Here is a 23,596-nt window from a genome sequence, read left to right as displayed (position 1 = left end):
TTCAAGTACAGGTACCTATCACGTGTCTAAGCAAGAACAATCTGATACATCCGAGTAATGATGTAGCATGTAACATATGAGTAATGATGTAGCATGTAAAAACATTAGAATAGGTAACGCGAACAGGTTCTTAGTTTGAAGAGCTGATATCATCGAACACGTTGGACTTGCATTTAGTCAGCAGAAGGGTGAGCTATAGTGATCAACAATGGTGCCTTGATCATCAAAGAAGGTACACTTTGTTTAGGAACACATTTACAATCCAAATAGAATGTTGTGTAGATGATACCAATATGTGCAATATGTGGTTATCATAATCATAAAAGAGGCAAAGAAGGCTGTAAAGATAGATGTACACGCTGTTTAGGAACACAGTTACAATCCAAATAGAATGTTGTATAGATGATACTAATATGTGGTTTCAAGAGGGGTTCTCACACCAATAAAGACCTTTTATATTACATGCATTCAGATTTTTAGGAACCAGACCCAAAAATCTCTCTTACTAAGACCCATTATATCTTTGCAAGATGGAGTGAAAAATTTCTGACTTTAATTTATAAATCTTTAGAAAGGTTTGGGTTTATTTTATGAATCACAAGTCCTAGGTGTTCTCCATAGGATTACTATGAAATTTAAGTATGTCAGGATCATGGTTTGCAGTTTCTGTATCGAGCGCGACTGCGGTGTAACAGATTCGGACGAATATCGGTATAAACCGGCCGATTATTGGACTATTGAAAAAGAGTTATGAACCGGCCGATACGGCGAATCACGGTCATAATTGATTTTGGCACCTGTCTTGTCTATTTACGAAGAGTTTTTGGCACTGTCTATTCACCCCAAGAGGAGAGACGGGTCTATCTTATCAATTTACTAAGAGTGAGTCTTTGGACACTCTGTATTGGAGTCGCACAAAAAACCGACTACGCACATTAATTTTTTCCTAGCGTAGGGTTGCTTAACCTATTTTAATAATTATCGTCTCACCTACAATTTTAACTGTACAAAAGAAAGTAGGTAAATCTCATCACTGCAAAGTTCTATGGATAAACCTTACTGAAACAAAGTTCTATGCATGTAGGGTCGCAGCATATATTATATGTCTCACCGTTTAATAAAATTTAATTTTAAGAATATACTCTGTCCGAGTTCAGTGAAATCTCCATTATATATGATATGGTTTTTTACATGTACGCACCCTAACAAGGTAATAGATATTGGTGTTTTGAGTAGGGGTGCAATTTGTGCGGTCCAACCCGAATCCAACTCAAAAATTTTGGAACTTGACCTTTGAAATTCACAAATTGGGTTCAAATTGGGTTGGGTTTTCAAAACCCAATTTTTTTTTTTTTTTTTTAATTCCAAATTAAATTTATTACCAAGCCAAAGAGTTTCTCGGAATGTATGCCTTCCTGGCCTCCAAGAGGATAAAAATGGTCTTCTTTTGTTGCTTTTGGAATAATATCTTGATGTTGAAAAATGAAAACAGAGCAACCCGAATATGCATGATTCATCATTCAAGTACTAGACGTACATTTACACACGCAGTATATATACTATAGCTATATATATATATATATATATATATATAATTAATGTAGTATAAAATAGCTAGAGTTGGACGTGAAGGTTCATTCATTATTGTATGTGTTGACGTTCTCCAATGTACATTGGAATAATTAAGTAGTTCCTGCGGCTCCACTGTTGTAAGTAGTATATATATTTTCTCCGCTGATCCGAGAACCATTTTAACTCCCGTATAATTCTGAAACAAAATTTTACTTCTTTTGTGTTTCGCATAAAAGTTCAGGTGATATATAAATGTCTTTGCAATGCCAAAGAAATTCAAATAGAAAAAATAGCAGTATCAATGAATTGAAAACTAAATTTTTCTGAAAAAAAAATTGATTTTCAAGCCCAGGAAACCAAAAATGTGATTTTGGCATATTTGTATGAAAAAATAAAATTAAAATAAGATAAGTTTTATTTTTGTTGTATTAATGAAATAAAATTAGAATTGGAAGTAGACAAAAATTATTAATTGAGTACTTAAGTTATAATACCAAAGGGCCATGAAAAAAACAAAAAAACAAGAGAAAAAAAACAGGGGTTGAATGAGTCAACTAGTCCAACATGAAAAAATTTAGGCTTGAGTTACTTGAAAACTCTTATCTGGGGTGACATTGGGCTGGCCCAATCCAATATCAGGTTGAGTTTGAATTGGGACCAGACTAGGTTGGGCCTGCCCAACTTGCACCCCTAGTTTTGAGTGCTTTCGACTATGTGAAATTCTTATACATTTGGACATTTAATTAATCTTATACTCTATTAAGTCTACCCGGATAACAATTCAAATGAAATAGTGTTAGAGAATACATGGTTCAAATGACATTTAAGATATAACTAATTTTATATTAATATGTCATGAGATAATTAATAATATGCTACTAAAAAATAATTAATTAAATATGCAGCTCGATATTTAATTAAACATACAAATTAAAGTAATAAAATAATAATAAATAAATAAATAACCTGGACCGAGGCTACTATTGAATATTATATCTTTAAGATGATTTATGCCCTGGTATTGACGTACTCTGTGGCGCTTGTTTCCCAGGATACAAATGCTAAATTGGGTATAATTCGAATCAAATGGTTTGGACTTATGAAGCACGGACACATAAGAATGGGTAGTCATACCGGTGTCGGACACGCGTATCCAAGCCTCGGACACGTGTCCGACACCTCTGTAGAGGTGTCCTATTTTTTTATTATATTTTTCATTCCGAACATGGCGAAGGACACACTGGCGACACTCATAGGACACGGATTCAGCTTTTTTGTCAAAAAAAAAAAAAGAAAAAAAAAAAAGAGAAGAGATATACACAGGCTAGAAGAGTGCAGGGATCTTCCTGAATTTATCTAGCCGCAGCCGGAGTCACCGGACTGGTTGATCGGCGAGAAGGTGTCGGATCAGATCTACTTCGTTCCCCTTCACACACCAGACTTTGATGGAGTCTATTATACTCTCAGAGTTTAATCGACTTGAACACTTTGTTCTTGGATCTCTCTCCAGCAAATAATCGGCAGGATGATGTTTCGGATCTGCTCTGTGGCTTTCTCTCTCACACACCAGACTGTCGATCTGCTCTGTCGCTCTCTCTCTCATACACAAAACTGTGGTGGCGTATAAAGTGTGTTAGTGCGCTAGGGTTAAGTTGCTAGTTAGTAGTTACTAATTGGGCTTGGGCTCAATGATGCTTGGGTTTTATTTTGGGACTGAAAGTTGTGTTTATTAAATATTTGGCCTAAAAGTTGTATTTATTAAATATAAATTAAAAATTAAGTAAAAATAAATATATATATATATATATATATATTATTTTATTGTCGTATCCTTGCCGTGTCCGTGTCCTGTTTTTTTGAAATTTGTCGTACCGCCGTATCCGTGTCGTATCGTACCCGTATCCCGTGTCCGTGTCCGTACTTCATAGGTTTGGACCAATTTTAATATGGTTCAATGAAATTATATTAGAGTCTAAGTGGCTTGGATCACTTGACCTTGAGTTGTATCTTTTCATTTACAACTAATCAATAATCACACCTGTTCAACACAACGCATATGTTGTTGATGACTAATCTAACAAGTTCGTTGAATTCTCCATAATATTATGATATAGGTGTTTTGAGTGCTTTCGATCATGTGACATTCTTAAACTCTTTGCTCATACATTTGGACATATAGTTAATCTTACCCTCCATTTATTCTAACTAGACAACAAATCCAAGGAAATAGATCATGAATAATTGATGTTAGAATGAGGCAAATATTATTATTTGTTTTGGCATAACAAGGCATTACATACTGTTCCATAGCAAAATATCAAAAAGTGAAAAAATAAAATAATAGACTCGAAAATGATGGTATTTTATAGAATCCGGATCCTATTTCGTGTAACATCAATTGGTTGTCAAATGTTCACTTGAAATAACACAATTGAAGTTTTGCCATATGCCAATGAGATAGACAATATATACACACACGCGCGCGCACACACACACACAATTAAAAGCTTGTAGGTATATTTTATTACTCTCTCTGTCCCATATTAAATGTTCTTTTTAGGGAGTAAAACTTTTTAAGGGGACATATAATTATTGCATTGTCCCCTTCAAAAATTATAAAGTTATCCTTTCAAGTTTAAATATATATATAATCAAATTTGAAATTTTTTAAAATTTTAAAAATATTTTATGAAAAGATGTAAAATATGTTATTTAAACTTGGTAAGTGGACAATTATTTTAAGATAACTCAAAAATAAATATGAACAATTATTATAAAACGGAAGGAATAATAATTGATTAAGTTTATACATGTTGAATACATGGCAATTATAATGCGGTCATTGTCCGCTTTTTGGTGTGACTGAAATATTTGAAATAACATTAGGAAAGGGCCTACCACTTTCATATCTACAAAATTATTCTACAAAATTTGGTTTGTTTAATTTGTTTATGTGGAGGTGTAGATAAATCCAAAAGACATGGTAGATATTGACATATTGGTCTTAAATGGTCAACTTCACATGGAAGCACAGTAAACAAATGAGACTTTTACCGGCAATTATGCTTAAATCCACCCCCTCTTTCAGTGTCAGTCTAAATGTACAGCTACTCATCACAAGAAAAATCTAAGGACAGCTAATTGTATGTTGTTTCACGGTTACACCTCATTGTTTTATTTATTTTTTATTATTATTATTATTATTATTATTTTGCATACTGTTTGATTAATTGGAGCATACAGTAAAACTATCGAAGGATTGGACAATCATCCGATTTAATTTACATAAAGTATTTATGATTCGATAATCTACGCTTATTTTCATCCATCTCTGCTAAGAAATAATTATGATTCAATTTGACCGGATAATTTGATGGATTGTCTGCTATTCAATTTGTATATATTGGAAATATTCGATGATTTGTTAAGAGTTATAACTTTTGTAATTTACAAAATTAATTAAAAAAGAAGTGAAAGAAAGAGCAAATATGGGAAAAAAATAGAGAAGAAGATTTAAAAAAACTAATTCTTAGTATGTGAAAAAAAAAAATTTAAACAAATGAAGAAAAACTCAAATATTAAAAGTTATAATACTGATACATGAAAAATATACTATTTAAAAAATATTTTTTATTAATTTTTCTTCAATTACATACTAGTTGAATGATAAAAAGGTATGTATAATATATTATATATATTTGTTGGATTGATTATTACCGTTTAGATTATTGAATTAAATATTCAATTTATATTTGAATGATCAGATTAGATTCCAATGTATATTACAATGTTTTATATGCATCTAAATATGAATTTTTATTTATATATGAATTAATTAATAAGCAAGAACAAGAGTTATAGTTTCCGCACACAATCCAGAAGAAGAATCGTAACCGTCAAACAGAGTTATTGTTGTTGGTTTCATTAGTGCTTCACAACAAAGAATCTGGTAGAAGCCAGCCACGGAGATCTTGTCGGTGGAGGCATCTGCTAACGTCATCTTGTGCATGCCATTTTTTTCCATACACTTGTCTCCCGATATCTCACCTCCTTCTATAATTGCCCTCATTTTTTCCAAAACTACCAATCTACCCCTATCCTTCTTTTTCTTCCCCTCTCATTTTTTTCAGCTCATGTAATTTTTTTGTAATTTTAAAGGAGACAAAGTAAAATATTTATAAATATATAATTTAAAATAAAAAAGGTTATGAAAAATTATATTTTGGTGACCAAAACTAAACATAATTGCTCTAACCTTAAAGTCAAGAAAAGGTAAATAGTGACCAATGTTAAAACTTAATTGATATTAAGTGACTATTTGGGGATAATATGGTTAAAAATACTTAAAGATTTGATAAATATTTTAAAAATAAATTTTAGATGACAAAATTACCAGCCAATACAAATAATAAGTCATTGAATTCATCCTCCTGCTCTTTCTCTCTAATCCAATGTTTTCTCTAATCTAACGTTTTCTTTTTTCTTTTTTAGTTTACAATTTACCAATTTAAAAAATTACGATTACTTTATTAACATTATCTCTTTTCCACCCTTTATCTATTTTTCAAGGCTCTCCACTGTGAACGCTCATAACATTTACAGTGGCAAATCATACTTTTGAAACACGGAAAAAGCTTGCCTTAGGCTGCATCAGTAGGCCTCTCCTTTTTATGTTGACATGGACCACTCTTACCTTGACACTTGTCAAAAAAATTAAAAAGTTAAAAAATGGATCAGTTGGATCTTTCTATGGGTGGTCCAAAGGGAAAGAGGATCTAATCTTCTGGAGTTGGCGACGGATGAGGGAGTTGAATCGAGGCTATTTTAGAGAATAAGGTGGTCCGTTGCATGAGATGGATTCAGAACTGAGTTGTGTGAGAGATTTGACGATGAGCTCCGGTACTGTAGAAGATGGAGTTTTCCGTTACGAAAAATCAGTGTGTAAAATATGCTTTCAAAAATCCAAAACCCATTACAGAGTTTGTGTGAAGTTGGCGGCCAATCCCGCACCGGAAATTGGACTAGTTTGCGGCCAATCCTTGGAGAAGGTTTCCTAAATCTTTGTACCCTTATACACCACCGATTTGATGTCTGCCAAAAGATTGGTGATTGAGAGACTGATTCGCGATTCAAAGGAGTTGTGGTTTCTTTTTTGTTTATGCGGTGAAGCTTTCCTGGAGTTTACTATTTTCTTTTTTCTTTTCTATTTTTAATCTGGTTTCTATAAATCTCAGGAATTAACAATATTGATCGATGAATTGTAGAAAAATTTGGGAGAATAAAAGTACATATTTTGGCCCATCTTTTTTGTGGTTGAACTTGGTGGTGATGAAAAGGGCAAAAAGAAATAGGAGGAGAGTAGGAAACTTGGTGGTGATGAGAAGCGAAAATAGAGGGATTGGCGGCGGTGGCGGTGGTGGTGGTGGTTTGCCGGAATTTTCTTAACCTTGTGATAGAAAGAGAATGCAGAGACCCTGATAAAATCTTGGATCTGAGAGAACCTGTAAAAAGATCCGATTGATCTATGTTTAAATTTTTAAATTTTTTTTTTACTAAGTGTCAAGTTGCGAGTGGTCCACATCAGCATAAGCAGGGAATTCTTGCTTATATAGCCTGAGGCAAGCATTGTTCTTTGAAACACCCCATTAACAGTTGACAAAATTATGAAATTAATCAACAATGGTCATTATTTCTTAAACTATAACTAAGTAGTATTTAAAAATTCCTAAAAATTACAATCTTATATCTTAAGGAAGATCTCTCAGACAAATTAACTCGTAAAGTATAATAATTGCTTATATAGCCTGAGGCAAGCATTGTTCTTTGAAACACCCCATTAACAGTTGACAAAATTATGAAATTAATCAACAATGGTCATTATTTCTTAAACTATAACTAAGTAGTATTTAAAAATTCCTAAAAATTACAATCTTATATCTTAAGGAAGATCTCTCAGACAAATTAACTCGTAAAGTATAATAATTATACCTTTTTCTCATCCTGCCTCTCAGAACCTTAAAGAAAACGATGTAGAGCATCCGTCCTCAGTTCTCTTCCATCTTGGTCTTCTCTTTAGAGACTAATCTTAATAACCTGTCGTCTTTTTGTTAGTTAATTTAAATAAGCGTTTATTTAGGTTAATGTAGAGGGTAAATTTGTTCACTTACATAATAATATACTATAAGAAGGTTATTTAGGTAATAAATCATCAAATGGTCACTTAATATCAATTAAGTTTCAACATTGGTCACTATTTACCTTTTCTTGATTTTAAAATCACTATAGAACAATTATGTTTAATTTTGATCACCAAAATATAATTTTCCCAAAAGGTTAATGGTATATAACAGTAAAAATAAAAATTTTAGTGGGATTATTGCCTCCACTGATTCGAATGTGCCTTCGTCCTTGCTCACGTGTATTATTGCAGCACGGACGTAAGAAACTTTTTTTTTAAAATTTTTTAATGGGATTTGAGATTGAGAAATTTTTTTTTTTTTTTTTCTAAAATAAGAAAAATAACGCTTCAAAGTCTGCAAGACAGATCAATGGCACCGACTACAGCACTCTTTTCGATATGTTTAGTTTCACGTGATAATGTTCTACTCACGTGCAAGGACGGATCTAGAAGTTATGAGAGGGGAGCAAAAATGAATTTAGTTTAATTTTTTTGTAATTTTAGGGAAGGTAAAGTGAAAGTTACGAGGGGAGTAAAAATGAATTTAGTCTAATTTTTTTTGTAATTTTAGGGAAGGTAAAGTGAAAGTTATGAGAGGGGAACAAAAATGAATTTAGTGTAATTTTTTTGTACTCTTAGGGAAGGTAAAGTGAAAGTTATGAGAAGGGAGCAAAAATGAATTTAGTGTAATTTTTTTTGTAATTTTAGAGAAGGTAAAGTGAAAATTTTATAGGTATATAATCAAAAATAAAAAAACTTAGTGGTATATAAAGTAAAAAAGGAATTCAGTGAGGGCAACTGCCTCCACTAACTCTGACTCTAATGTGCCTTCATCTCTGCTCACGTGTATAACATGGATAATCCAAATATTGCATCGTCTAATGGATATAAGGAAGGTTTTTTTTTTAAAATTTTCTAATCGAATTTGATAAATTTTTTCTTTCGAAAATAAAAGAAATAAGGCTCCAGCTACAGTGAAACAGTACGGTTTGTTTAAAAACACTTTTCGATATGTTTAGTTTCACGTGATAATGTTTAACCTAAAAAAATCAAGTTTTATTTTACCCAACTTTTTTATCCTAAAAAAACTGCTAATAACATAATATGTGATTGCTTATATAAAATATAGAATCCTGATTCAGTTCCTTATTTATTTATTTTTTCCTTGCAAGTAATGGATTCACACTCTCTTTCCACGCATTTTTTTGCTTACACTCAAATTCAACCTAAATTAAACTGATTTTAAAGATTCTAACTGAATGGTAAGATTTGAATTGATTTGACTGTTTGATTAAATTGAATGGGCTGTTCCATATAGATTTAGATGGACAATATTTTTTTTTATCGAAAGTAGGCGATGATTGTGGTAAAAATGGATTACTAACGGCTAGCTCATACAAGATACTAAATTTTTACCGTGCCCAATAACATATACAGCCGGATTGAGGGATAGTCAACGGTTTAAGGCAGAAACTATCGGTGCGAGTGCCTCACTGTAAATGAGTTTATCCAAAGGTAGGCTCCACATGCTACTTGGAACCACCTAAAGACGTAGGGCCCACATATTCTTTGACCACACGAAGGTCCTTCGATTTATGATTAATATAAAAAGGAGAACAATATCGAAATGGTACTCTGGTTCCTTCTCTTTACTGTAATTTTTCAAAATATTTTTTCATGATCCGATTGAAGTTCTCGTGATTGCGTGATAGGAGGATGTTGCGTGATAAACTAATTTTAAAATGAATAATAGTTAGTAGTGAGGATATATAATATCCTTATTGTTAACGTGGATTCATAATAAATAAAAATGTGAGTAGATATTTATTTATTAAATCAGAGATAATAATTTAATTATTATTTATAATTTAGTAATTAAAATATAATGTATACATTTATTATTGGTCCACAACAACAATGTATATGTTGTAAAATAATAAATGGACTTGTGATTTTTATTTACCAAATCGTAGGTAATTCGCTTACCAAATTAGAGATAGTGATTTGATTATCATCTATAATTTACTAATTAAAATATGAGGTATCCATTTATTATTAGTCCACATTAGATGTGAGTATGTTGTAGATTTACATTAGTGAAGATCTGAGTATTGTCGATTTTAAAATAAGTAACATTTTATTTTATTTGAAAAATAATTCTTACACAAATTTGTTGCAGTGAATTGCTAAACTAATTTTAAAATAAGTAATATTTTATTTTATTTGAAAAATAATTCTTGCACTGATTTATTGTAATGAATTGTTAGACCTACTTATTTAAATTGGTCCATTTATACAACAAATAAAGAAGTGAAACCATCCACTTACTTGTATTGTACATATATTACTAATCAGGAACTATCGGTTATATAATTAGTGCAAGGATCACAATTCCTTTTATTTTGTCGACTAATGGTATGTATATATTAAATAGATGAAAAATGATTCTTGCACCAAAAAATTACAGCTACAATAAATAAAGAAGTGGAGTCTTTCACTCAATTGTATTTGGTACAAATAGTCAATTAAAAATTATTTGATTAGGCAATTCACTCTATGTGTTCGGTGTGAATATTACTATTCTAAATGGATAGTAAAAATTAGAATTGTCAAAGGAACAAAGTGAAGATGTGAGTTATGTATATATATATATATATATATATATATATATATATATATAATTGTTTTTTGATAAAAAAAAAAGGAAAATAACATTAATAAACAATATATGGCATGAGAAATCAACTGATCATCAATGCGATATGAATATTAACGGGGCACAACTAAATTATGAATAAAGTATTAAATTACTACTAAGTTGTAGCAATAGTTACAATAGGAAATTTTTTTTTTGCAAATTACTTTTAATAACCATATATATGAGATTTTTTATATTATAAAAAAATAATATAAAAAAAATTACCACAAATAGGGTTTTGAAAAAAAAAAATTATACTTCCCAATCCATATTAATAACATTATAATGATATCATCAACTCGTCAAACTCCTCTAAATCATTTTTTTCATTAAGAAAAGCAAAGAAAAGAAAAGAAAAATGGTATGAATTGAAGGGAGTAATTAAGAGAATGAGAATTAGTAACATTGGGATGGAATATTGAGATAAAAACAATGATTATTATCTATATGTAAACTAAAGTGGTGACAAATTGGATGAGACTTGAGTTTCAAAGGTACAAAGTTGAGACAAGTATGCTTTAGAGGATTGGAGGCTCAGCATATGCGAAGCGTGTGTTGGTGGTCTTTGCCACCCTAACATTACTAACTACACTTTAGAGGCGTGCTTTGATTTCTGATCAAGTGATGCTTAAACCCACGTGAGTCTCTTCTCATCGCCTTCTTTACTCTTCTCTATTCTTTCCATTAAGTTGGTCATTTTGCACACCCTCCCTACTAGTTTTGGTTTTGGTGCGTCATTGAGTTTTCAATGTTTAATACTATTATTTGTTACCCTTAAATCCACTACCAACAATTCCTTTTTCCATTTTAATAGGTCGGGTGTGTTAAATAAAATATTTAATAGGTCGGGTTATCTTTGAGTTAAAAGACAATTAAGACCCTCTAAAGGTAGTGATCATTTTTTAAAACCACAAGTAATTGCCTTTTTTGTTTTTTTAAACGAAAGATAGTGTTACACGACTATTGCCTGGAAATAACTTTTCCTTTTATAAACCACACAAATTTTCCCCCAAAACTTGCCAATCTGATACCTTTCATAAAAGTTCAACACCCTCTCATGGAAAAGTTTATGCTTCTCCACTCCTCCAACTATTAAATCAGGATCCTCTCTACAAATATGTTTGTCTGGTTGCCTAATGTGGTGAAGAAACTACTTTAAACCAACACTGCAATAATTACGTTAATATATTCAATTTTTTTTATTTAATGTGTTATAATTATTGTGAACAATGGTAGACATAAATAAAAAGACAGTAATATCCGCTAATTCAATACATATTATTCTGTAGTCTTTTATGTATTTATGTTTCCTATTTTAAAAAACTGAATTATAAGAATTGTGAAAATGAAAAAACAAATAATTACACTAAGTTTTCTCTCTCCATCTTTAATTTGATTTGCTTTACTAATCTTTTTTCAATACATTTACAAGTATGTATATATACATATATTCTCTTCTGTGTGTTTTTCAACAACTTCATATATCTTTATTGGATATGTCTTTTATAATTTGATTGTAATTAGAAAATACCAAATCAAAATATAATTATAAAAAGTTTTAAGTGACCCAAAATAGATCACACATTCCTGGTAAAAATTTGTAACTTTTAATTTTAATTATTTAAAAATTTAATAGAAAGGGTTTACCAAAAAAATATAAATATGAACAAGACTGTATTTAAGTAATTAAGTTATATTAGGTTTGGATTCTATAATCACAAGTTTTACTATTTTTTTTCTCTTTCTTATATTATAATATCTTCTATGTTAAAAATTACTTTTCAAAGCAAAAATTAGAAGTGACAATATTTGTTTGTCTGGTCGTGTGATGCTGACATATAAGTATTTTGTTAAACAGATCCATTCAAACATGATCCGATATTAAACTAATAACCCGTTGAACCTAAATGGGTCATTTAACTCATATTAATTTAAATATAAAAAAATTAAAAATACAATGAAATTATTGAGATAATAAAAAATAAAATTTTATAATGAGAATAATTTAGACAAAATAATTATAAGAAAAGAGCTAAATATAATATCCATATTAAATTTATATTGAAATAATAAAAATGTCAATAACTAATCAATTAAAATAAGTTATGAGTTAATCGTGTTTACCTAACACAATATTAATTAAATAAATCTAATAAAATTAAATGAATTAAACTCCAAAACACAAAAACCATGATTAATTCAATAAATTAAACGAATTAACTCATTTAAATAAACCCAAACTCAAGTTTGTTTGATTAACCTAAAAGGAGCAATCAAAACAAAGTGAATCCTGAGTGGGCCATGCTGCATCATAAGTACATACACACACACTCGTGCTTTGTCTTTCGTACAATGGTTTAACTGTAATTTAGCCCAAATTGAAGGCATTTTCCATAAGGCAATCACTCCAGATCTCCTCTACTTAGTCTCGCCGGTCTCCACTCATCTGTTGTTCTTGCGAGTCCACTCCACTCTATCTCTCTCTCTCTCTCTATCTCAAAATAAAAGAAAGCTACCAATTGTGAGGAAACCTTCTGTCTTCTCTCCCTAGGGCACAATGCAGCTCCGTCCGGCCGCCGCCGGGACTATAGTCCTCTCTATTATGCTCTTCCTTCTCTCCGGTTCCATCCAGGCGCACAATATTACTCGGATACTCGCCAAGTTTCCAGAATTTTCGACGTTCAATCACTACCTGACGGTGACACACCTCGCCGCCGATATCAACAACCGGGAGACCATAACCGTCTGCGCCGTCGACAACACCGGGATGTCAGATCTGCTCTCCAAACACCTATCTGTCTCCGCCCTCAAAAACGCTCTCTCTTTTCACGTGCTCTTGGACTACTTCGGCGCCAAGAAGCTCCACCAGATTACCAACGGCACCGCCCTAGCCGCCACCATGTTCCAAGCCACCGGCTCGGCTTCCGGCTCATCCGGATTCGTCAACATCACGGATCTCAAAGGAGGTAAAGTCGGCTTCGGAGCAGAAGACAATAAAGGCAAGCTCGACGCCGTTTTCGTCAAGTCGGTTCATGAGATTCCGTACAACATCTCCGTCATCCAGATCAGCAAGATCTTGCCGGCGCCGGAGGCTGAAGCTCCTTCTCCCGGCCCGAGCGCGATGAATCTGACGCTTCTTATGTCGGCTCACGGCTGCAAAGTCTTCGCCGACACTTTGCTAGCTTCCGATGCTGAAAATACGTACAAGGACAATGTCGATGGTGGATTGACGGTGTTTTGTCCCATGGACGATGCTTTCAAGAACTTCTTGCCGAAGTACAAGAACTTGACCGCGGCGGGGAAGCAGGATCTGCTGGAGTATCACGGCGTTCCGGTGTATCAATCTTTGTCGATGTTGAAGTCTAACAACGGTCCCATGAACACTCTGGCCACTGACGGAGCTAAAAAGTACGATTTCACGGTTCAGAACGACGGCGAAGTTGTGACGTTGAAGACGAAGATAGTTACAGCTAAAATAACAGGGACTATAATTGACGAACAGCCATTGGCGATTTTCTCGATCGACAAGGTTTTGATGCCGACGGAACTGTTCAAGGCTGCTCCGACACCAGCTCCGGCACCGGCACCGGAGGCGGCGGCGGACGCTCCGAAGCCGTCGAAGAAAGCGCCAGTCCAGGCGTCGGATTCTCCCGCAGATTCTCCGGCGGATTCTCCGGAAGAAGATCCGGCGGATCAGACGGCTGATGAGAACGGCGCCGTTAGATTCACCTATGGTAGATTTGCTACGGCCTCTCTAAGTTTGTGGTTGGCGTTTTTACTGATGTAAGTTTCTCATTCAGATTTTTTTTTTTTTTTTCGGTGAAATACTTGGCTAATAAGTGAGGCCTTTATTGCTATTAAATTATTTGTATTACTAATTTTCTTCTTTATGTCTGGTTTTCTTCTCTGTGTGGTTTTTATTTTGATTTCATTTTTGTGTTTGAGGAATTTGTAAGGGGTTGTGATTTTGCTTGTCATTGTAATTTGTCAGAACATAATTTTACTCATTATGATTATAGATTTTCATACTCATAATAGTGTACATTACTTCCTAGGTATATTTCAAGACAGCTAATTGAGAAATTTATTTAAAGAATTTATATCAAAAATTGATTAATAAATAAATTTCATGACTCTATTACTATATATATATATATATATATATATATATATGCAATCTTGGGACCAGATTTGGTTGATTAATGGTGATTTGGTGAAATAGATAAATATAGGTGGTGTCACAATTGTGTAGTAAAACCTTAATTTGTAGAAGCCTTAATTGGTAGATTGTACATCTCCCAAATGTTCTAGTTCCCTTCATTTTCCTGCTTTGAGATATTTAGTTTTAGTGAGGGACTTGGATTCTTAAGTTATCATAAGTTGAAGAATTTTCTATAGAATGATGTGTCATTTTGGCTTATGTTAAATCAGTGCAACTAATTTAATAAAAGTTAAGAAACTACACCATTTTAAGATAGGAAAACCTTTAGAATACCTTAACGACGTTAGCTCTCTCTCTCTCTCTCTCCTCTAAGTTAGAACATCTGTACGTTATCATAAGATGAATTATTGTACACTTAATAATGCACCATATCATTTCATCATAAAAAAAAAAATCCTTAACACCTAAAACATTTTGTAGAGCAAATTAAAACGCCGATGACTTCCGTCACCACCCCTCCCGATTGAATCCAATGTATATTATATATACAACCATGTATAATAATAGTGCATAGGATCCAATGTATATTATATATACAACCATGTATAATAATAGTGCATAGGAATTGGGAACTTGAATTCTTATTGTAGATTTCAAATTCCTTTCTCTCATCACTATTCTTTCTTAAATTTTATTTTATTTTTTCAGAAATTTTTGGTCCACAAGTTCTTTAATCTAAAAATTCAATATATTATATTTACGCAAACATGTATAATAGACTAAAATCTTGCTCGAAAAATAGGAACTTGAATTATGAGATTGCTGTGAATTTACAAGCAAGATCAGGCAGTAAGATTGTGACGAGCAAAATCTGATGAATTCAACCAATGAATTTGAGAATTGGAGGCATCTAATAAAGATTAGAGGCCGTTTCTTTCTATTTCTATTACCTTAAAACGACGTCACTTTTATAATTTAAGTTAGGGTAAAGTATAGAGACACCCCTTTAGGTTTGCTAAAAGGACACACAAGTGAAAATTTGCCTATTTTGGACAATCACACCCTCTTACGAAATTTGTTATCCAAACAGAGCTTTAAAACGTGTGAAAAGCCCATTTTACCCTTCACTATTTTAGTAAATTTAATTATAAAATATCAAAATACGTAAATGACCAAATTACCCTCAGCACCCTTCTTTCCTCTCTCCTCCTTCATCTTTCATTTTTTTCTTTTTTATACATACATATATATATATATATATATATATATATATATCCACACACACACAAGGCGGCGACAGGCGACGGCGAGCTGTTGTTCTCGGGTTTGAGGTCACGGTAGAGATGCCCATGGTATGGAGGTGTTTGAGAGCGTAGACAATCTCGGTGGAGGGCGGCGGCAAGTTTGTCGTTTTTTATGGCGAGGCTGACGGCGAAAACAGATTTGGGGCTCTATGGGTAGATGGAATTGAAGGCGGGCCGCGGATCTAGAGTCGGTCAGTCGTTGATGTAGAGGCGGAGGATGACGATGACGCCGAAGGTGGAGGAGAGGCAGCTCGCCATCGTCGTCGCCGCTCGTCGGACGGTAGAGGCGATGGCCACTTCAGCCTCCTCGGCCTTGCAGGTAACGCTCGCTGTGCTCATCTGAACCTTCTAAACCTCGCTTCACTATTCAGTCCGTTGCCGCATTGTCATCGGAGCTTGGCCCTCGCCGGCAATTTCAGTCTCAGAGTTCGTGTCTACCATTTTGTTTTGACCGTCCTTACTCGTTGATTTTATGATAACCATAGTTGAAAAAATTCATACATTCATGCCCATGTTGAATTTGACAAGAGCAATATGCAGTGTAGTTTCTCGTTTAGTTCATCTCGATTGACAGCAGCCTATACCATACATGTGGTTGTTCTTGTCAAATTCAAACACTAAGAGTTTGAATTCGACAAGAACAAACGATCTTCAATTCCTTGATGTATTATACCATGCATACATGTGGTTGCTCTTGTCAAATTCAAACCCTATTCCTCCACCATTTGGTAAATACACGATACTGCTTTCTGTTCAATTGATTGATGTATTATATATATACCATACATGTGGTTGTTCTTGTCAAATTCAAACACCTTTCCTCCAATTTTTTTTTACTTAACTTTAATCCTTTCCGCTGTCAATTCAGAGTGTTTGATTTTATCCCAAATTGGCGCATGCATTGGTTGATTCATCTATATATATACCTACATACATTCTTTTAGCCCATGTTGTTGAATTTGGATTTTGTCAGAGGTGAAAAAATTCATGCCCATGTTGTTGAATTTGGATTTTGTGATGATATTCACGGTTGGGTGACAGAGCTGGGTGGGTGGTTGTCTAAAATTGCAGGTATGCAATTGAGCACCTAATCAAAAGACCCAATTTCATATTGTTTGGATTTTGTAGTGTTGGGTTTTGCTATACAAAAATTTGTGGGTATATATATATGTGTGGCTTTGTGTGGTGGGCTGGTGGCGGTGGAACGGTGGAGGGTAAGTAATTGCTTTTTATTTTTTTAATTTTTTTTATGCATAAATTATTGATGAGGGTAGATTGGTCTAATTTATTATCAAAGGGTAATTTGGTTAATTTTGCATGTCAGGGGTGTCTTTGTCCATTTTTGAAACTTTAAGGGGTGTCTTTGTCCAAAAATTTAGAAAGTTTCACTTGTGTGTCCATTTGGCAAATCTGAGGTGGTGTTGCTGTACTTTACCCTTTAAGTTAATTATTTGATATGGTGCAATATAAGCCCTAGATGTCATTAATGTGTCACATGTTAACATATATTTAATTCAACTTATGATAATGTAAAGAGTTTTTAACTTAGAGGATCCAAGTCCGTCCGTATTTTGTTACCCTTAGCTTATGTGAAAGGAAAGCCTTTGCCATTTCTTTCCCATTGAACAATTTCTCTGACTACAATTCTCCTCCAAGATGGAGGATTGCACTTACAGTAAGATCTTTTACCCTTTTCAGCGTCAACGATTGATTTCTCCGAGTAGCTACTTTTTCAATTCTGTTCATTTGCTTTAAAGGACTCGGGACCAACAAAGACTGCCTTGCCTTCGAGTTGAGTCTCGTGACTTCTTCGGAGGTTCCTTTTGATCCTAGAGGTGGTGTTTACATAGGGTGAAGAGGTCACTTTTTGGTCTTAGAGGTGGTGTTTACTTCTAGTGGCTTTTTCTTTGATCTTGTTTTCGCGTTTTGAACTCGATATCAGGAGTTTTAGTCTTTTAATTAGTGTACCGGATCATGAGATTTTGAGCGTTACAATTCTCTTATAATTGAAAGTTCTGCTTCCCACCACCTCTTATCCTTCTTTCCCGCGGGGTGAGTGGGGTATTCACAGAGTTTTTGGTCAGGAATTTAACCACCAATTAATATATGAAGAGCAATTGTTAGTGGCAGCAACTAGAAGAATTTAGTCATTAGTTTCGCCAGAAGGTGGTCTTGTTGGTTCATTTTTTCAGTTGTTCGTCACCTCGCATTTCAAACAATCTATCATGCTCTTTCTTTTCATTGTTATGCCTCTGATATCCCAAATTTGTGTCAGTGTTACTGATGCCCAAGCTTTTACCATTGAGCCATTGTTTTGCTTCTGATATCTCAAATTTGTGTCACTGTCACCAATGCTCAAGCGTTTTCAGCAACTCTCATTGTTTCCAAAAGTATGAGATTCAGAAAAATTAAAACAGTTACAAAATTAAAAATAATTTTGTGAAAAATGAGTATCGTTTGATAACAATATGATGATTATTTTGTTTTGCTTTTTTCAAAATTGTTTCCAAAATAGACCGGCAAAACAATACTATCTCCGTCCCTAAATGGGTCGATGTTTAGAAATTGGAGTTTTTAAAAAGATAAAGGATAATGGACGGATGAGAAAATATGTTTTGATTTTTTAAAAAGGACAATTAATATAAAAAAAAGAAAAAGAAATTACTTATTAGGGACGGAGGGGGTAATTGCTAACAAGACACACGAAAAGTAGGACCATGTCCTTGTATTTAAGGAAACACAACGTTTGGTACGGTGAATTGAAAATTTAACCTTTTCCCTTTAATGCATTTGGTATTAAACGCCACATGCTAAACAATCTGTAGTGTTTAAGAAAAATCAGACTTTTAAATGTACTCTCCTTAAAGAGTACGTGTATTGTACCATTGCTTCAACCCAATATTATTTTTGCTGGAATGTCTGTAATATGAACCTAAATTTAATGGTTTTCGGAATATCGGTGATTTTTAAATTCCAATGAGATTTATTCATTGAATGTGATGAAAATAAATATAACGGACATTAAAATAGTAATTTACTCGATGTCACCTAAGTCACATAAAGCGGGAGTGGAAGCGAGAGCGAATTTGAGAGCGGGAGTGTGAGTCTGAGTGTGAGAGCGGCAAAATTATGTAATCAATAGTGAGAATTTGAGTGAGAGCGGGAGCGCGTTCGAAGCGTGAGAGCGACACCTGTTAAGAAGGATCTAGCAAAATAGTCTATTGTCTCAAATAAAAATACTAGTGAAGAAAAGGAATAAAACTAATTTTAATGGGTTTCCAGCACACTTTTATATGATATTTATATTAAAATTTTGTACTTTTATGCTAATCAAGAGAAGGACTAATAAACATTTTGAAAAAAAAAAAAAAATTTGTCCTCGTATCAATAGTTATTAATATTTAATATTAAACAAAAATTGTTAACTTAATAAAGAAGTACACAATGAGAACATGTTTTGCGGCATGGAGAGGATAAGAAAGTCAAGAGCTTCATGAAAATCGTTGTAATATTCAAGCCCTTTATAACCTGAAGCCGGACCTACTTTAGGCCCTATTTCAGATCATCAATGACAAACAAACCTAATTAGTAGACTTGAATATCATTTTTTCATTATAAAATAAACTCCAATTTTTTTAAGCTGGATCAACCTTGTTGATGAGTCGATGACATTAATGTGCTTCTGGTTTACATTAACGTTCATATCATTAGTGATACATTCATTAATTTCACTATAATAATCAGTAATTTTTTATACATATTCTGATTTACAGTAAAAATAAACCCCAATTTCCAAAAAAATGGCCCACTGGTGGGCTGAATAAACCCCAATTTCTACAAGAGCACCCAAGTCCAATAGTGAGTCAACAAGGCCTTGTGTTCTCTAAGCCCATTAGCCTCTATCGTCCTTTGGTTTTATCCTAACCACTGCTTTAACCCCATTACTGGTAATACAGTATTTGTTATATTGAGAATTGTCATGCTAGGTTTTTTATTTTAAAATGTGAGAAAGTATGGTTAGGTTACAATCCGTGGTCCTCATTGGGGAGTTGTTATTTAGAACCTCACGTGTTTTTTCATACCACAGTTTCGGAGCGTAGTTACAAGACAAATCTCATAAACCAACCACATTTTCAGAGCATAGTCTAGAGACAAAATCCCATAAACTGTTATTTATGGGTTTGAAATCAGCAGAAAAGGAATCATCTCTCACACACCCACATTGCTCTTTTGAAAACCGAATTAGTTTGCCTTTTGTCTGGGCTGTTTATCTATGTTTAGCCTAGTATTATTTTGTAAAAAATTTAGTGGGCTTGTCCACTGGCAAAAGTTTAGTGGGCCTCTCCACTATCTACTCCCAAATAATGTACATACATTACTTTAGGTAATTTACACTGACCTCCTTTAAGGTTTGGATAAATCTTACACAAGTGGGGCGTTTCAAATTTATTATTTTGACCTCCCTTAGGTTTGGGTGTATACTCAACAACCCCCTCTCCATCAAAACTTGTAAAAAAAAAAAAATCATAAAATGACTAAGTTGCCCTTACACTCAATTTATTTATTTACAATATTTTTTTAGAAGGGGGTAACACGAGAGAGAAAGTAATAAGAGAGATGAGATAGAAAATTAATTTTTTTAAAGATTTTATAATATATTTTGTATTATAAAATATATATTACATATAAAGATATAATTGACTTTTATAATCTTAAGGGAGGTCAAAGTAATAAAATTCAAACGCTCCACCCATGTAAGATTTGCCCAAACCAAGGTAAGTGTATTTTACCCTATTACTTTTTATACATTTACACAATCAATCTTAATTTCCAAATAATAATAAAATTGAAATTAATTAAGTTACAAGTTTCATGGGAATTTGTTTAAAAATAAATTTGAATTTGAATTGTAAATTATTTTTGAAGGGCATTTTAGATAAAAATGCATAATTGAACGTAAAAGCACTAAATTTTAACCTATCTACGTAGGAAAATAATTATTTATTTTTTAAAATTAATAACAAATATTAAAGCAAGTAATGCTATATCTGTGTTGTAAAATACTACTTCCTAACAACTGCATTAATTGGCTAAGTGCAACCATTGGGCCTGAAAAATGTTTAAATGTTTGACTCGGTGGACTTCACACTTGTTTCTCTCACAATTAAAATGCGTGTTGTTGAGTGGACCCTACAACCCTTTCCTCTCACAAGTGGGGGTGACGAGTACCCTTGTGTCTGAAAAATGCTTAAATGCGAAATCAATTTGGATATTAATTATCCGTGGACTTCACAGTTAAAAATGAGAATGTCTGTTATCGAGTGAACTTTACAATTTTTCTTTTTCACAGCTGGGTTGTTGAATGTCCTATAAATTTATCCTTCCTTTTCACACTTGCTGTTGAATGTCCTATGAATTTATCCTTCCTTTTCTTTTTCTTTAATTTCACAGTTATAATGTAGATTGTCGAGTGACTCGGTTTCTCACATGTCAATCGTGAAAACTTGTATAATTGGATCATGAAACAACTTGATTTGTCTGAATTAATGAGATGCATCCAGATATTTGTACTAAAACTAACAAATCATATAAAAGTAGGACACGATCGAACTGGGCCGAACAAGATGTATTATTCTGAGCAGATTTTCTTCCTATAATAGGAAAGCTATAGCATGTATGCAAGTATATATATATATATATATATATATATATATCCAGATAGGTGTCATTAAACAAGAATCAAGCTATCAGTCAACAATCACTAATGACCAATCTTGAGACTTTTGTTGCCAGTAAAAGCAACTTGTTGCCAATAGTAGATGCTGTTGTTAACCGGCAATACTAGGTTGCATGCCAAGAACTCTTTGAGCTTGTATAAAATCCCACCTAAGTAGTTTCACAACCAACTAGGAGAGAGAGACAGAGAGATTTAGAGAGAGAAAGCGCAAGGACACAGAAAATGGAACGTGGAGAAGGTTCTCATGGCTGTCACAGAAACCCAAGATCTAGCTCTTGTAATCTCCACATTAAGCAGCTTCTCATTTCTGTTCATCATCATTTTCTTTGTACTTCTGATTTATATATCTATGTGCATGTATTTATGTATAAGTTTCTAGTTTCTTTGTTTATCAGGGAATGTACCTTCCATGATAGGTAGTAGATCGAGTTATTCTTCTAATATATATGATATATCTGATATATAGTATTATTGCTCTTGATTATCTCAAGAAAATTTCCAATTGATTTGCTCATTTTCTGGTAATTAAGTTTTGACTTTTGATATATAGTGACTTTTGCGTTCCATCGATCATTTGCATGGAGGTGTATGTATAAATTAGTCTTAGCTAATGTATCTCAGGTTGAGCTGAAATTCAACTTTTCCTTTTTCCATAAACCAATGCTTTTTCTTTTTTTTTTTCTTTCTTTCTTTTTTTCTTTTTAATGAATATTTCATTCGTGTTGTATAGTTGCCCTATTAATTTGGTTTTGTTGTCAAAAAAAAAAAAAAAAAGAAAGAAAAAAGAAGAAGAAGGCTTTGTGTAATATAAATGTGATGAGTTGGTTAGTTGACCCAGTCTGAATGTAACACTAATACATAGTATTTGACATTAATATGCACAACCGACTCTAACGGCCCATTTACTATACATTTATTTTTATTTTAAATTAAAAATAAATTATCACGTTGTATACCCTGTTATCTTATATTATATATATATATATATATATATATATATATATATATGGCACCATACGTGGTATAAGTATTATTTTTGTTTTTGCATGGTTGTAAAGTTTATTTGGTTTATTAGAGTGTGATATAATTTGATTGTGTGAAAGATGTTTTTTATTTCAACCAGCTGCAGCAAAATCCAGAAACAATGACGAGAAAGCCCCTAAACGGTCTGCCCGTGAACAAGACCAGTATATGCCCATAGCTAACGTGATAAGGATCATGCGTTGCATCCTCCCACCGCATGCCAAGATCTCTGACGATGTCAAAGAAACCATTCAAGAATGTGTGTCGGAGTACATCAGTTTCATCACCAGTGAGGCCAACGTGCGGTGCCGCCACGAGCAGCGCAAGACTATCACTGCAGAAGACGTGTTATGGGCCATGGGTAGGCTGGGGTTTGACAACTACGTAGACCCTCTCACTGTCTTCCTCAACAGGTACCGGGAGGCTGAGACACAGCGCACCTCCCTTCGCGGAGAGCCTAATGTGAAGCGGACTGTGAATTTTGGTGGTGGTGGTGCTGCTGCTGCTGGTACGGTGAATTATGGAGCAGCATTTCCTCAACGTGAAAATATCGATGCTGCAACAATATTGAATGCGTACCTTAGGGATGGCTCCAGTGGAGGTGGTGGATCCAATTCCCAGGCCAACTTTGATCCATTTCATCAATTCAAATGACAATTATAAATATGTGTGTCTATTGATGAAGATTAATGGGAATAGGCCATATATATATATAAATATATCGAACTGAATTATGAATATTAAAGACATGTTACAATATTGATACTCCAAGTTTATTAGTATGTGGGAATGTTTGGCTTTACTTTGATTGTAATTGGATTTAATTTTGTCCTTTTAATTTGTTGCAATTAAGTTTTAGAGCCAGCCCACATGTTAGTAAAATTGGCGAGCTGGGCTGTTTGTGGCGGGCCCAACGTGGTTG

At 33.4% G+C, this 23,596-nt stretch overlaps 2 protein-coding genes across 2 annotated transcripts; both read left to right on the top strand.

Moving 5' to 3' along the window:
• Positions 1-12,893: 12,893 nt before the first annotated feature.
• LOC132308348 (fasciclin-like arabinogalactan protein 1) lies at positions 12,894-14,483 on the top strand. The gene has a single exon (XM_059806409.1). The coding sequence runs from the start codon at positions 13,006-13,008 to the stop codon at positions 14,233-14,235; it is 1,230 nt and encodes a 409-aa protein (XP_059662392.1). The 5' UTR covers positions 12,894-13,005; the 3' UTR covers positions 14,236-14,483.
• A 7,390-nt stretch (positions 14,484-21,873) lies between these two features.
• Positions 21,874-23,328, top strand: LOC132309920 (nuclear transcription factor Y subunit B-9-like). Its single transcript, XM_059808173.1, has 2 exons — positions 21,874-21,928; positions 22,775-23,328. The coding sequence occupies exons 1-2, from the start codon at positions 21,874-21,876 to the stop codon at positions 23,326-23,328; spliced, it is 609 nt and encodes a 202-aa protein (XP_059664156.1).
• Positions 23,329-23,596: the final 268 nt, after the last annotated feature.

This window comes from Cornus florida, unplaced genomic scaffold (genome assembly GCF_030987335.1).
Source record: "Cornus florida cultivar Cherokee Brave unplaced genomic scaffold, ASM3098733v1 CherokeeBrave_3.0.0_Hap2_Chr05, whole genome shotgun sequence".
Lineage (NCBI taxonomy): Eukaryota > Viridiplantae > Streptophyta > Magnoliopsida > Cornales > Cornaceae > Cornus > Cornus florida.
This window is presented reverse-complemented; position numbering and strand designations above follow the sequence as displayed.